General features: G+C 52.9%; 3 protein-coding genes across 3 annotated transcripts; all 3 read right to left on the bottom strand.

Annotated features, from left to right (window-relative positions):
- Positions 1-467: 467 nt before the first annotated feature.
- BO82DRAFT_370701 (Zn(II)2Cys6 transcription factor) lies at positions 468-3,035 on the bottom strand (the record flags this gene model as incomplete). The annotated part of the gene is made up of 6 exons (XM_025637232.1): positions 468-1,101; positions 1,158-1,502; positions 1,561-1,737; positions 1,790-1,941; positions 2,096-2,695; positions 2,862-3,035. The coding sequence occupies 6 exons, from the start codon at positions 3,033-3,035 to the stop codon at positions 468-470; spliced, it is 2,082 nt and encodes a 693-aa protein (XP_025497097.1).
- Positions 3,036-4,033: 998 nt separating this feature from the next.
- ugp1 (UTP glucose-1-phosphate uridylyltransferase) lies at positions 4,034-6,713 on the bottom strand. The gene is made up of 2 exons (XM_025634030.1): positions 6,472-6,713; positions 4,034-5,641 (listed from the first exon to the last, which is right to left on the bottom strand). Exons 1-2 carry the CDS (start codon positions 6,568-6,570, stop codon positions 4,178-4,180), a joined length of 1,563 nt encoding a protein of 520 aa, XP_025497098.1. The 5' UTR covers positions 6,571-6,713; the 3' UTR covers positions 4,034-4,177.
- A 3,136-nt stretch (positions 6,714-9,849) lies between these two features.
- Positions 9,850-14,616, bottom strand: BO82DRAFT_271908 (putative membrane bound C2 domain protein (vp115); the record flags this gene model as incomplete). The annotated part of the gene is made up of 4 exons (XM_025631006.1): positions 9,850-13,895; positions 13,955-14,210; positions 14,238-14,339; positions 14,404-14,616. 4 exons carry the CDS (start codon positions 14,614-14,616, stop codon positions 9,850-9,852), a joined length of 4,617 nt encoding a protein of 1,538 aa, XP_025497099.1.
- Between the last annotated feature and the right edge of the window lie 598 nt (positions 14,617-15,214).

Below are 15,214 nucleotides of genomic sequence, written 5' to 3' on the forward strand. Positions count from 1 at the left end.
ACTCAACTCCAAAACCTACCAAACTCTCCAATCATGGATGGACGGTATTTGGTATTTACCTGTATGTACCAAAGCTCGCGGAAGCCACTAAAACGCTGATCTACATCTCTTCAATCATGCAATCATGTTGAGGTAGTTGTTCGATCGTCGGGCGAGTATTGTTGGCCTTGAATACCATTGTCTATCACTTGGCGACATGCATGGAAGAGTGGCAATTGATGGGATCAAATTTATCCAGAGCAGGGATTATGGCAGCTGCAAATAAAAAGTCCGAATTGCTTAAATTCTCCTTCTACTTCAAGCCATTCTCATTGCATTCATTCATTGAAGTCTTTCAAGGCAAACTCCACAGAGCTCTGTGGTCAAAAACACACTAACAAAACGGGGTATTTTGATTTTATCACTCAAGGGGGGGGGGTATCAGCATCGTCCTCAAACATCGACAAAAACAACAACAAAAGTCCCATTCATTTCCGTCTCCGGTGGGAAGCTATATCATCTTTGCCCAGGCTCAAGCTCTCATACCGGTCCAGCATCTCAAAAAGACTGTGCTCCCCCTCCATGAGCCCACGATACCGTTCATCCGTCTTAAGCTTATCTAGCCCCTTGGCGTATTCATCCCACTGGGAGGGCGACGTGGACTCTGCGTCAAACAGCGCCTTGAGCTCATCCGAAACGAGGTTCGATCCCCGCAGGTGCTGGCCTTGACCCCGGGCGCGCACCGTCTGTCGGAACATGTGGAACAGACTTCGACCCAATGGAGAGCGACTAGCGATGCTGGAGAAGGAGCTGGCCAAGGAGAGAAAGTCCTGATCCAGAATATCAAAGGACTCGGGATCGAGCAACGTGAACAGGGCCAGGTTGATCGCGTACATGGCAAAGTGATGCGCGCGGCTGATCCCGTATTCGCGTCGATGGAGGAGCGTCAGCGCAGAGATGGCACGTGCGGCCGACTGCACAATACTGGGGGCATTGTATTTCAGGGGCGGACTGCAGCCGGGTGGACTTTCCGGCGTCTGAGGGGCTTCGGAGCCAGGACTGCGTTCAGTCCCTCTGGTGTTGTGGGAGAATAGACTGATGACCAATGTATGGTAGCGCATTCTGCGAATGTCGTCAGCGAGAGGTCATTACGCGCGCATCGGACTTTGCAAGCACACCTCAACAATATGATACAAGGCGGTGGTTTACGGCATGGCTCAAACACATCCGGCAACGTTGCGTACCAACCACGAAGCCTTTCGAAGAGTCGTTCTTTGGTCCTATGCTGATGCTCAATAGATATCACGCTCCCGTCGAGTGAGAAAAGTGTTTGAGAGATATCTCTAGCGATTTCGCAGAGATCACACGAGTGATCGAAGTACTGGCTCAGATAGGAGGCCCGGGCAGGCCGGTGAGAAGGGTATGGCACCCACAGGTCCGAATCCTCTTGGTGATGTTGGTCCGGTCGCTGGAAGTTGACTTGGTCTATCAAGCTGGGGCGCAAGAACTCGGCATGCACAACCCTAAGAAGACAGCTCAGACCTCAGAATGTCAGCGGCAAACCGGAGTGGAACGACTCACGTGTCGATATGAAACAGGCCCCAGGCCGATCGCTTGACCGAAATCTCCAGATCGTTGGGTAATTGCCCTGGGATGAGACTCGGGCTCCTCGGGCCGACCAACCCTAGGGAATGACCAGTCTGAATGGCTTGGTGGAGCATGCGATACCCAAGATCATCCTTGCCCGACATCGAATACCTCGAGCATCGGTTACGCGTTGAGTTTGATAGTGGCCGATCAACCAACTCACCTCTCGTATAGCAAGAGTGTGCCTTGCAAGTAAGCCAGGCTCAACTTCATAGGTTCCTCATCCTTCAAACGTTCCGCTTCTGCCAGGAAATCGACGCCCTTGGTCACAACATCGCCCGGATCAACGTATGCCTCGGAGTAGTCCGAGAAGTGCTGTATAGTTCCCTCAGTCAGTCTGCGATCGTAAGCTATCCGAGACGCGCGATTGTTCAGCATTGATATTCCATCTTAGGTATTGTCCAAAGAGTCGACCACTAGAGGTAGAAAGAAAGAAGGGAACCGAGAAAGATGAAAGTGAGAAACTTACACATGCATTCGTGAGCAGAGCGTTCACCAGGAATGGGCTGCAGAACTCCGAATGGGGATTGGCTCGTCGCATATGCTCGAGGAAGACCTCGCGGTCGAGGAAGGCATGAAATGGATAGTCCCAGGTGAAATACAAGGACACCAAATGTGAGACGAGGTCTGCATCCTCAGTCACTGTTGTCCATGGTCTGGCGGGGACGCGGTACGGCACCTCGTCACAAAGATAATGTATATCCATCACCTTGGGCCGAAAAGAAGGCCCAGCCCCCTCCACGTCGATCACGCGGCGGATCTCCTCCAGCTTGCACCCGGCCTCCTCCCCTACCTTGCTTTCTCCACCATCCTGGCCCAGGATCTCGTCAATGAACGCACGGATCTCCTCGGCCGAGGCATCATTCCGGATGATCTCCAGCAGCTTCAACCCGTAGGATTGATCCTCAGCGCGCATCACCTTCAGCAGGTCATTCAGCATGTCCCGATGGTAGCTCAGCTCATCGGCGGTGCGTTTGGCCGCCACTCTCCGTCGCTGGTCCAAGGTCTCATCGAAAATACACTGTCGGTTGAAGGCCCGGCAATTATCACACGGCGGCACTCCAGAGCACTGTCAAAGGTCGTGTTCTATGTCAACAACGGCTCCTTGTCGTGACGGTTGGGTTGGGGGGGGGAAGGCGTGGCGAGCAGCTGCTACATTTTGCTGATGGGGTGATAACATTTATTCAACCGACACAACACATAGAGGCAGTAGCACGCGCAGTTGGGGGACTCGCCTTTCGTTTCGACTTCTTGCAGGCCAGACATGCCATTGACACTCGTTTCTTGGAGCCATCGCTTGGGGTCGGAAAAGTCCTATCTGGCGAGCTCTCCCGCGACGGATGCTTCTCTGATTTGCTAGGTGAAGGCCCGGGAGCAATCTGGCGGTGTTGGCTGCCGAATTCACTCATCGTGCCCAGAATGAGTCTATTGGTGGTGATGGTGGTGTTGAGGATGCGGTGCGTTGCGGTGCGGTGCGGTACTGTACATGCAATGCAGATCTGGTCGGGTCGGGGCACGCGGAGTCGAGAAAGGAACGCGAGCGACCAAAGAGCTGCCTACCCTGTCAGAAAATTTCTTTCTTTGCTAAACATGCTGTAACTTCCAGTTGACCTGGTAGTGACGTACAACTTCAAGGTACCACCTACGTTAGAGGCGTCAGGAAATCTCGTCCGAAGCATCAGGTCGGGCGGGGGAGAATCATAGCCGATGATGCATGGCTGCAACATGCCAATCACCATGGTACATCTGGGAGGAGTATCCGCTTCGAGATGGAGGTGACGACGATGTCTGCTGTGGTTCTGCTGTGGTTCTGCTGTCCGTCGAGCAAGTTGATTGCAGCTTGAACCGTCCGGAGAAAATGTCCAAGACCAACGGGAGGTGGAAGACAGTCCCGGATGGGCCAAGTCGGACAATCACATGTCAAGTCGAGACCAGCCAAAAGAGCCAAAAAGAGCCCAACTCATGCTCATACTTGAAAGAAGCCTACAAAAAACAAGGATGGGATCGGAGGTACGAACTTTATTTTCGGAAAACGGAAAAAAGGAAAAAGGCAAACCGGAATCGGCTGAAGAAGGAAAGAAAGAAAGAAAGATGGATATTACGTACGGTGATATCTCCTACCTACTAGGGAACTAAACCCGGTCCACAATCGGCACTTTTCTCCTGGGAATGCCACCTTGGACCCAGCAAGCTGGCCGCGCAGGAGTGAGGACGTCCGAATGCTTTCCTATTAAACAACATTAAATAACAAGGGGGACATGCAGACCGCAGGCAGAAAGGGGAGGAGAAAAGAAGAGAGAGCAGGTCGCTGGATAACTAAACTAGAAAGTTCTGCTCCCGCCCCGAAGCCATGGCCGTGGTGGGAAACTACCTGGAAATATGTGAATCACAACATCTTTTCAATCAGAAAAAGGATGATGCAGACAAGAGAACAACACGTTTCCCCCCCCCCGCTGCTAGTATAGACAGATCTATCAGTCCATGCCAATTCCGCCTCTCAGTCCCCAGACCATTGGGGTGAGAACTGAATCTCCAAACGTCAACGAACCATCTAGTGCTCCAGGATACGCAGGCTGCCCTGCACGACGCAGTTCTCGAGCACAGAGCCCGGGGGAACGTCAATGGTGCTGCCCTCAGTGGCAACGATGATGACGGTACCCTTGAGCGTCACATTGCGGCCCAAGTTGACAGCACCGGTGATGGTGAGGTGGTCGAGTTCGACAATGCGAGGGATGCTAGGGATGTGCTTCTGGAAGTCCGAGACCTTCTTGAAGTCGGAGCCAAGCTTGATGACGGGAACGCCACCGAAGCGGTTGGGGTCCATGACCAGCTGGCCGTGCTCCAGGCGGTAGAGGTCGGACTTGACCAACAGGAGGTCAGAGCAGGTCTTGACGGGCAAGAAACGACGGCGAGGAACGTTGACACCGTGAGCGTTCTTGAAGTGGCGGATGGCGGCACCGACGGCGGTCTCCAGCTGGTAGATGGCCTGGTCGGCCTCGCCCTTCTTGTCAGCGGCGATGGACTTCTCATTGGCGATGATCTCCATCTCCAGCTCGTTCTCCTCAACCACGCGCTTGATGGCGCGGAGGTTCATCCAGATGTTGTTGGTGTTGAAGTACTTGAACTTCTTGATCGACTTGAACTCGTTCACGTGCTCCTTGGGCACCTGAGCGATTTCGAGCAGGCGGACCTTGCCCTCGTAGTCAATGATGGTACCACCCTTGACGTCGGCCTTGGTCTTATCGGTCAGCTCCATGATGTACTCAGACTGAGTGTCAACCATGTGCTGCAGGATGCGGAGATCCACGACGGCACCCAAGTTGTCAGCGTTGGACAGGAAGATGTACTCGACACCGCGCTCCAGGAGCTTGTCGAGGGTACCAGAGTTGTACAGAGACTCGAAGACGTCACCGTGTCCGGGAGGGTACCAGTCCTGGAGAGGAGCATCGAAGGACTTGGGAGCGGGGAGGAGGGAGTCCTTGATGATACGGGGGTAACGGGACTGGTTGAAGGTGATGATGTCGACGTTGTGGCCCTGGTACTTCTTGATGATGGACTGGGTGTCCTGGTCGGTGTTGAAGGAGTTCATCAGGACGAAGGGAACGTTGACGTTGAAGGTGCGGTTGAGGTGCTCGATCTGACGGACCGAGAGATCCAGGAAGGACATGCCCTCACGGACCTCAATGACGGACTTGGGGCCAACGCATCCCATGGAGGTACCCAGACCACCGTTGAGCTTGACGACAGCCAGCTTGTTCAGGAACTCGACAGAGGCCTCAGCACCCAGCTCATCGTAGCCAACCACCTGAGAGGGCTGGGGGGGAGCGATGCGGTCCCAATTGACCTCGTTACCCTTGGCCTTGTCGTTGAGGAATCTGCGGAAAAGAGCGAAGAAGTTGTCCATCTCAGCCTCGAAGCGCTTGCGCTCAGCGGCATCGGGAACAGTCTCGGCGAGGGCGTTCAGGGCGTTGCGCATCTGAGAGGCAGCCACGCTGGTGGAGGCATTTTCGAAGGCCTGGGTATCCATGCTTATTAGTAACGAGACGATCTTAACGATGGTGGCAGAAATCCAGGGGGCAAGTGTCCGCCGTCCCATTCGCAGGTAAAGGGACAGAGCAGCTCTTCGCAACAGCCCTAGACCGTGGAAGTTTGTCCAGAAGAGGGCGTGCCAGGCCAGACGAAGGAGGAGACGGTGGGACAGAAGATCCCGTGCCTGACCCGAGGCAATGACACCACAGAGAAGTCCCAGGAGGTCCAAAAGGGAAAATTGATGCGATAAGTTGTAGAGCACAGCAACAAGAAACAACAGAAAAGTGAGACCAAGGCGAAGATTGGCGATGATTTGGCAAATCACGAGCAGCCGCGCGAGGTACAGCGTCTCTAAAAGAGTGAAGACAAACAACAATGGATAACAGCAGGAGGGGCAGGTCAAGGAGAGGCAATCAACGAGGGGGTTCCAGTCAAAAAAGCACCACAAGCCTGAAAAGGTGACTGGTACCAGGCCGGCCGAAATGATGATAGGTACACTTGCAAAGGTTCTGTGGGTGATATTGTAGGCGATAAAAGCAATGGCAACGAAAGGCAAAGCCCAGAAGGCAACGGAGCCGTCAAAATTCGGCATTTGCTCGAAGGGGGTATGGATATGCGATATGATGGTGATGGAGATGAGAACAGCTGTGAGAGAAAGGAAGAAGCAGGGGATCTGGAGTTGTCCACTACCACGCCAGTCGCAGGCTGCTTGGTCTGGCAGGCGCACTCTGTTCGCTGCACTTTCCACCTTGCGAATGGACATGTGGGACGACACCAGGCAAGAGCAGGATAACGAAGAAACAAAGTCGAACTTACCATGTGAGACTGAGACTTTCCGTGGTGCTTGCCAAACGAGCCGGAGCTGGCATCGCTGGCAGGAGCTCTGAGGTGAGTGGGCAAAGCTTTGGAGGCCATTGTGAAGGTAGTGATTTCGGGGAGGATGAAGAGGGAGAGGGAGAGAGAAAGAATGAATGAATGAAGAAGACGAAGTTGTGAGGAAGGTGGGAGCGAGGTGGTGGAGGAGGAGGAGGAGGAGGACGGAAAGCTGCTACTGTGGATCCGCGACAGTTGGTTAGTTTAGGTACCTTAAGGTGTATCAGCAGCAGCTGAAACCGGGAGGTCAAAATGGAGGGGTAGGCTGGAAACTGGAAAAGTGCTGCAAAATGGACCAACGGGTAGTCCTTTTAATGTAGATGGAATCTCGCCACGACGCCTGTTAGGGTGTGTGTCTGTGTGTCTGTGTGTCTGTGTGTGTGTCGATCGAATTGGTAGGTTGGATAAAGGGCTGGTCGATGTCGACAGATTGCCGTCATGGACCCAATCATTGGTGCGACAAGAAACAACCAGCGACCAGGGGAAGAGCGGGGGAATGCGAAGGGAAGAGGGGGAGGTGGTAAGTTACTTACTGTAGAATGGGAGAATGAAGAGGAGGGGGAAGAGGTAGTTAGAGGAGAGATTAGAGATGATGTAGGATCAAGAGCAGAGAGGAAGAGGAGAAAAAACTAAACAGAGTGAACCAGCTTGGATGAGGATGAGAGAGGTTATTTATTTGGGATTCTTTTTTTTTCCCCCTTCCTGTTCCCTCTTGGATACACGATGACGATGTCTTAAGTCTGGCTTTGGGTTATTTATTTTCGGCGGGACAAAGTGGGGGTGGAAGAGGGGGAGAATGGGAGAATTTCCAGGAGAGGCTCTGAGAAGCTATGGATTAGGGATTATGGATACCGAGTCATAACCAATCTTACCCTAATCCACCCTAACCGGTAGTCTCAGGGGCAAGGGGCCCGTGACAATACCTGACAGGCTGATAGGACTTGCGCGCAGCCCAACAAATACCTAGTAATGTTTCTTAACTTCCTTGGTCGGGAGGGGCAGCCAAAGAGGGGCGCTATTCTTAGTACTCCATTCGTTTCTTCCAATTCACCCACTGGTCCAGGCTTTTCTCCTCCTTCCAGTTCAGAATAGCTAAACAGCATTACACGCAGTCAACCACTCACTCAGTCACTCAGTCCAGACAACAATCCGTGACAGGATGATCGGGTCAATCTTCTTCATTCCCACTATGTGCACCTAATCCATCCGATCTCCTTCTCTTCGTCGATCTAGATACGCACAGAATTACCCCTCCTCGTCCAAACCAAACCATCAATTGAATTCCAGGGCACCGCCAGACAGACAGACAGACAGACAGCATTGCAGATGAACAACTGTCATGCAGTCTCTACCAACACATCCACATCCACATCCACAACCTCCCTATCTTCCTCCCGATGAGTACGTACCAGCCAGACATCATCTGACAGCCAGTGAATCTCTTCCATCTCCTTCTAGACCCATCAGTGCAGCCAGCAGTGCTTTGATCACTTTCCTTCCCCCCCCCCCCCCCCCGTCCCCCCTTTTCTCAATTCAGGGTTCAATCTCCCTCCCTACGGAGGCTTGCTTGCGTGCCCCCACCAAAACACCTCGTCAGCAAAACTGGAGTTGAATTTAAATGAGACCAGACCAGCTTGCGTTGCGGTATGTAGGTACGTACGTAGTTGACTACGAGTCTGTCTACGACGGGTGAGTTCTCTCCTGAGGCTATGTCCTTGTCAATCCAGAGGCGACTGACTGCACTGCCCAAATAATGAACTATTGCAGTCAGAACCTCTCACTGCCAACCTCGCATAAAACAATGTACAGTAGTATATAGATCCTGGCAATCATCTTCTCGGCCAGAGCTCGGAGCTCCCAGGCCTAGAGAGAAAGTTATGAACCACCCAACCATTGATGGTTGATGATTGATCAAGTCTCACTCTCAAATCAATAGATCCCTCCACAACCACACATATCAATCCAAACTTCTAGTAATAAACACCCTCTCGGTCTCCCCCGAAGATGTACAATACACAACAAAACAAGAATGAATTCTACGGCAACGAGAGAGAAAGAGAACCTCAAGCCTCTCGGTTTAATTTCCCGTGACGTCTCCTATTTCTCCTGCCACAAAAGCTGCTCAGCTCTAGCTACTCCGTACTATCTCGGAGTAACCCCCTCTCCTTCTCCCCCCCTCCTCTCCCCGGCACAACCGCAGTAAAGTTACAATTCCCTTCCCAACCAACTGCAACTAACAACTACTTCCAAGCAGAAAGTAAAATGATAACTCCGTACTCCGCGGAACAACCACCACCCCAACATACACTTCCGAGTTAAAATAAACCCACCCTCGACCTGAACTTCTCCAGTTAGGTCGGAGTACAGAGTAAAACCATCCCGACTAACCATAAGCCAAAACTTACTACTTCATGTATGCGAACAATTCGAATGAACTACTGGAAAAAAAAAAAAAAAAAAACCCTCCCCCAAAGAAAGGGATGAAGTACAATTCATTTACCCCCTTTACGCAACCCGGCTAAACCAAACTAATGTATGTCAGTCCGAAACACGATACGAACCACCGTGCTCTCTCTCGCGCCCGCCGCCACCCGTTGCCTTGAGGAGATACGTAGTTCAGTGACAGCTGGCACTGGCACTGGCACTGGCACTCCACGTTGGGCGCCACCTCCCTTGCTCTATACTGGTATATTACATACTTATTACCCACCATCGATGCATTTCATAAGGTATGGCTTAAAGGCGTGATCGGCCTGGAAGACTCCTCGCCCTAAGGAGCAAGCAATTCATCAAACTGAAAGAAAATACAAGCACTGTCCCTCGTTGACTAGTGTACAGAGTAGTCATCGAACTAGCCAGGAAAGTCTAGAAAGAACCTCTGCTGCCCCTGTAAAGTGGATTGATGAATGCCCCACTTGGTCGACAATGGCGGACGGTTATCGTCCGGCGCCATCGAATCTCTCCCTAGAGTCCCTACAGAAAATCATCGACATGGTAAAAAAAACACTTCCTAACAATGAGAATACACAACCCGATATAGAACTAGAAATATAGAATATATACAAGCAAAACATAGCAAAATAGCAAAGCGTCTGATCCAGCCGCCCCGAGTATTCTCATTATCCAAACGCTACGCTAACTGGGCAAAAGCACCCCAAGGATAGGTATCACATCTTCGTCCATCTTGACCCAAATGCAAAAAGGAAATCGCGAGACAAGATAAAGAGCAAAGCAAGATAGTATATGAAAGAAGAGAGAAAAACGAAGAAATAGTTCAGGTCGTTAGTTAAGCAATAGCAACACATAGCAAGAAACCCCCCATCAAGCTCCGCTGACGTTCCGCTTGCTGAGGAAGCTGCGTCGACCGGCCTTCTTGGAATCAGGGCTGTCCATCACCTCCGACGCCGCATCGTTCGTGTTGGAGTGAGCAGTGCCGGGCCGAAGAGTGGATTCCGTCACCGCAAAACTGCTCCGGAGGGTAACCGTGCCACTGCCCGCCTTGACCGACTTGTCTTGTCCGGCAACAGATCCCTGATCGTCGACGAAGAAGATCCCTTCTCCCAGCACCGTGTCCGACCCAAAAGTGGCATGGTCAACCACCCGCACCTGGTACTGCGCATCAGCCGTGGTATTATGCACCCGACAGGTCTCATGCGACGGGTCATAGAACACAGGTCCACCACCCGTCTTGTGAGCCTTGGTCTTCAGAACATCTTTGGCGCCCTTGGGGCCAACCGCCTTGATAAACACTCGCACGTGTGCGTTGGGCGGGTACCCGCTAGCAGAAACCACCGAGATGGTGGCCGTGCCAGCCTCGCCCTTGCCATTCACCCCAAGTCGATCCCCATAGTGAGAGGCGACGCTGCGGCTGCGCGCGTGCTGCAGTTCGTTCTTCGGGGTGGAGCTAGGCGGCGTCTCGCCCTCCACCAGAACAGCGGCCGGCGCGAGGCTACTTTCGGCCGCGGGGGCTTCTTCGGCCTCTTCCGCAACCTCGTCTTCCGCGCGGAATCGTGACATGAGACCATGCTTCAAGAAAGACGCACCCTTGATCACATTGCCACCCACGAATCCCACACCCTTGACGGGGGCGCCGACAATCTTGCCGGGGGTAGCGAATGTGCCGTGGAAAGTCGATGACCCTTGTCGAGACCGGACCACATAGGCCGGCTTGAACAGCAGCTTCAACCGAATAGCACCGGACTTGCCATCGAGGGGGTATGTCACTTCTTTGCTCTGGAACGGTTCCAAGATCTGAAGATCAATCGGTGTGCCGCCCAGGTAATCGGCCTTGTCGCCGAAGTCCCAGTCGTACACATCGACGCGGAAAGACGCTCCAAGGCGGGACTTGACAGGGGCCTCAAAGAATTCATTCCACGCCGGGTGGAGGGTCTTCTTCTGCACCTTGGTCTTGTACACCATTTCATCATTGAGGCGGAACTTGCAGTACGGGTCACTGTAGCCATTGCGGTCGGCCGAGGGGAGATCGGCAGCATCCATGACGTCCACCCGCAGAGTACCCATGTTGTTGATACTCTCAGTGGGGTCGAGCTTCATCTGGACCGGGATGTACCGGGCACTGACAGTGATCTTGCTGATTTCTCCGTCATTGCCCCGAAGAACCAACTCAGTCGGGGTGTACAGAATTCGCTGCAAAGTGGAAAGCGTATCACCCGTCAACTTGGCAATCGTGTGATCATCGCTCTCATCCTTGGTGTCTTTTTTGTCGATGATCCGCATCGTGATCTTGGAGAATTCGAGCTCACGAACGAACGCATCACCAACATCCCCAAGCTTGGCCGCCTTCGTACGGAGTTTGGGGGAGCTGTACGCAGGGAACATGTAATCGTCCATCAGGATTTCCACCTGGACATTGTGTCGGGAAAGCTGAACCTCGTGAACGTTGAACACCAGGAAACCACATTCGTATTTGGGAAGATCTTCCACAGAGATGTACGTCTTGGGAGCCTCCTTGATTGATCTGATGGACATCGTCTCCGAATCCTTGGCAGTTTGCGGGCGAGCTCCATTTGTATCGAGGCTAACACGACTGCTCGCGGCGTCCGCATGACCGTTCGTAGTAGTTCCGTTGGTGCCATTTGTGCCATTGGTTCCGTTAGGAACCGCAGAGGTCTTGGAATCGATGCTGGCAGACTTGGAATGTCCGGCCGCACTCTTGCGCTTGGACTCCGTGCTGTTACGAGTCAGTTCCGTACCCTCCGTCTCGCCACCAAGGTCATCCGATTCCTCTTCGGATTCCTCTTCGGGGTTGACAACAGGAAGAGCTGGATAGAAAGCCACCGAGTAGTTCAAAGTTCCTTTAGGTGAGCCGTTCCCAAGGCGGAGGCCGCTGGAGATGAGCTGCTTCTCGTCATCAACTTCATATTCGCCATTCTCATTCTCCCGAACGAAGTCGCCAGCTTTAATTTCTGTGGCACCCAGTGATCGATCGCTGTTGATGGTTTCCTCATCCATGACCTCTAACGTGATCTTCTCGCGGGAGCTGTGAATAGGCACATAGACCACCTCGTCCCACTCAGGGTTCAGGTTGTTCCTGAATGTGACGGTCCGTGCTTTCGTGTAGCCAGAGATCAGAACCCGTACGTAAGGATCAGACTTGCCCATGGTTTCCAGGTTTCGAAGATTGGATGCACTCTTGAAGTGAAAGCGCATGACACCAATGGGATCAACGTATCCAGCGCCATGGACGCCACCGACCGCCACCGGCTTCCAGTCAAGGATCAGCTTAGCGCGGCCCGTTTTAGCACCGTGAAGATGGAACCATTGTTGGCCCTTTTCCATCATCTTCAACATGTCATTCAGCTTGATTTGATAGGTGCCAAGAATTGGATCCTTGCCGAGGTCACGATCGTCCTTGATCACGAGACCAAGACGTGCGCTCTTCCTGTCCGTAACCAAGAATTCCTTCGCTGCGTTCTGAAAGATGGGGTTATTGGTGCGCTTGAGCTTCTTCGTAATGTGGATCTCTTTGCCATTCAACAGCAGGACACCGTACGGATTAAGCTGACCAACCAAACTCTTGGACGCATCCAAGTCCTTGGCTTGTTCAACAATGAATCGAGCAATACCAGTGTTCATCTCCGGCGGCGGCTCAACCTGACCATTCTCTAGCTGTCTACCACCCAGGACGGGGAAGAAGCGAATATCTGCGTGAACTGCACCACGAGGCCTGCCGCTAGCCATAACCTCGAGGAAGAGACCCTCATGCTCAGGCTGCTGCTCCAAGCGATCAAGCGGGAAGGTTGCGGTTCCCAATTCCTTGTCCTTGCGGAACTCGTTCCAATCGTAAGGGATGATGGTCAAGGACTCGGCGAAAGACGTGATGATTACATAGATGGTCTCGTTCCATCTCGGGCTGTCCGTGTCATGGATAGTCTTGGTGCGGCCCAGCTCGACGCGGTTATTCAGAGTGATGACAGCGTACGGGTCCGGAGTACCAGCAAAAGCATCAGGATTCTTCAATTGGCGAGCGCCATGCAGCGTAACTGCGACCACACCAATAGCCTGGTCGACAGGGTTGCCGGCCAGCATCTTCGCAATTTCAATCGGGAACACGTTGGGGGCATACATCATGGGACCGAGATTGTTGTGAATCTGCTCCTTGATGAAAGTCTCCAAACCAGGAATGAAGTTGATATCAAAACCAAGGGTATCACCGCCGAGAGGCTTACAGACGTAGTCGATTTCCGGTCGGTCGAGGAAGCAGACATCTACCCGTTCAATGTGGGGGAAAGGGATTTGCAGCTTGACCTTCACGCGCATCAACCCGCTGCAAGCCATGTCTTCCACAATCACATCCAGGCCCTTGCTGACCACGCCTTTGCCCAGTCGGACTTCCAGGACGACCTTCGGGTTGATCTTGTTCTTTAGCTGGCGAGCAGTAAGATCCATAGTGTCGTTGGGTGTGAAGCTGAATTTCCAGTCCATGATGACGGTGTCGACTTCAGTCTTGGGGTACGTCTTGACGTGCTCCAGTCGTGGCGGCTTCGAACCAAGGATGAACGTCTTCAAGCGAAGACTATCGAGCATCGCGGGGGTTGAAGTGCTGAGAACCTGATCCACCGAGTTGATGATCGTATCGCAGAGAACGGGAGCGTAGATGGGCCAGAATTTGACCAGGAAACTGTTGATCCATTCCAGACTTTCGGTGTCTGTTTCCAGCCGCTGCTTCGCCATTTCACGATTCACATCGTCTCGGAAATTCCGGCGAACACGCCGAATGGAAGTTCGGTAGTAGGTACTGCAAGCGGCCATGATAATAAAGACCCAGGCCAGTCCGCCGCCCAGCACGGCAACGACCCAGGATGCGAGACAGGCGAAGACGATGACACCAGCATTATGATACCAATCTAGCTCCAACGTTAGCTCCGCCAACCGTGCGCGCGGGAGGATCGGCTGCCGTCCTTACCTCCGAAGAATTTATCATCCAGTTTTCCTTCCAAGAGTGTCTGGTGATCTAGCAGGGTTCCCTCTTCTTTCTCCTCTTGGGTCGGCTGGTGTTCGAACTGTGGGGCCCAGCCCGTCCGGTCGCGTGCCCATCGCAAGTCTTCCTCCGAGGAAGCCTCTCCGTTGGTCTGCGCTGTCGCATCTTTCTCATCTTCCTTCAGGATGTCGGTCGCGGATCTTGGAGGGGGTAAATCGTATTGGTCGGGAGTGCCGTCGTCCTAAGCAGCGTATTGAGTTAAGCCAACTGCTCGATAACCGTATCCCGCGGAAATGACCAAACTCACCTTATCCGTGATAACAGCGACTCCTGTTGGTTTATGTTCGTGGTGAAATCCGGGGGGCAGCCGCTGCAAACGAAGACACCTGTCAGTTACCGGAAACCTTGTCGATTGAGAAACGAAGGGGTCTTACAGCTCTAGCGGCCGCGGCTTTGGCCTCGGGAGACGCATCCGGGTCGAACTGGTAGGCTGGAACACCGGCTTTCCGGGTCTCTTCGACTAGAGTCTTCTCGACATCCTCTGCGCGAATATCGGACTGAGGATCTTGTGCGGCATTCTGAGCCACCTCAATGGCACCTTGTTGCCGCAATTCGTTCTTGCTGCCTTCTACGTCTTGCGACGCCATGGCTTTTGGAGGGTGGGGGAATGAGGAGAAAACCTCGGGGAGGGGGATGGTGAAAGGTCACCTATAGCTTGAGTCCCCAAGCGGCACAATCTGAGTTTATAAGTCAATTGAAAATCTGTCGGGTGCAGCGTACGGTGGGGAGATAGTGGTCAAAAAAATTATGCAGAGAGGAAAAAAGAGAAATCGATGTAGCGGGGGGGGGGGGGGGGAATTGACAGAGCGAAAGAAGCTCCTGTCAATGGGAGTGAAGCGACTTGCTGGCGCTCGTCCTTTGAGTGGTTGCCTTGGCCTCCGCGGCGGGGAGGTGGCTGAAGCAGCGGGAGAGGAGCTCCTCGGTGAAGGCTGGTAGGAGGTCCACTAAACCCCAAACCCAACCCAAATTTCTCAGGAACAACCAGCAGGATCCGTATCAGGAGTTGATGGAGTTGAGGAAGGGGGAGAGGGGGAAGGTGGGGAGGGATATTGGAAAAGTGAACAAGGAGGGGAGAGAGAATTAAATTAGGCTTGCTTACCTTAAATTAAGAAATGGGATGAAAGAACCGAAGTTGGAGAGGGGTTGTAAGAAGTTAAAGGAAAGAGGGGAAAATCGAATGATGAA

This window comes from Aspergillus uvarum (assembly GCF_003184745.1).
Source record: "Aspergillus uvarum CBS 121591 unplaced genomic scaffold BO82scaffold_2, whole genome shotgun sequence".
NCBI classification, from domain to species: Eukaryota; Fungi; Ascomycota; class Eurotiomycetes; order Eurotiales; family Aspergillaceae; genus Aspergillus; species Aspergillus uvarum.

Bases quoted from the DNA above. Each gene is read 5' to 3' on its own strand.
- ugp1 (XM_025634030.1), bottom strand. From the start codon at position 6,570: ATGGCCTCCAAAGCTTTGCCCACTCACCTCAGAGCTCCTGCCAGCGAT. The intron at 5,642-6,471 runs GTAAGTTCGACT...ATGGATACCCAG, and splicing joins GAAAGTCTCAGTCTCACATG to GCCTTCGAAAATGCCTCCAC.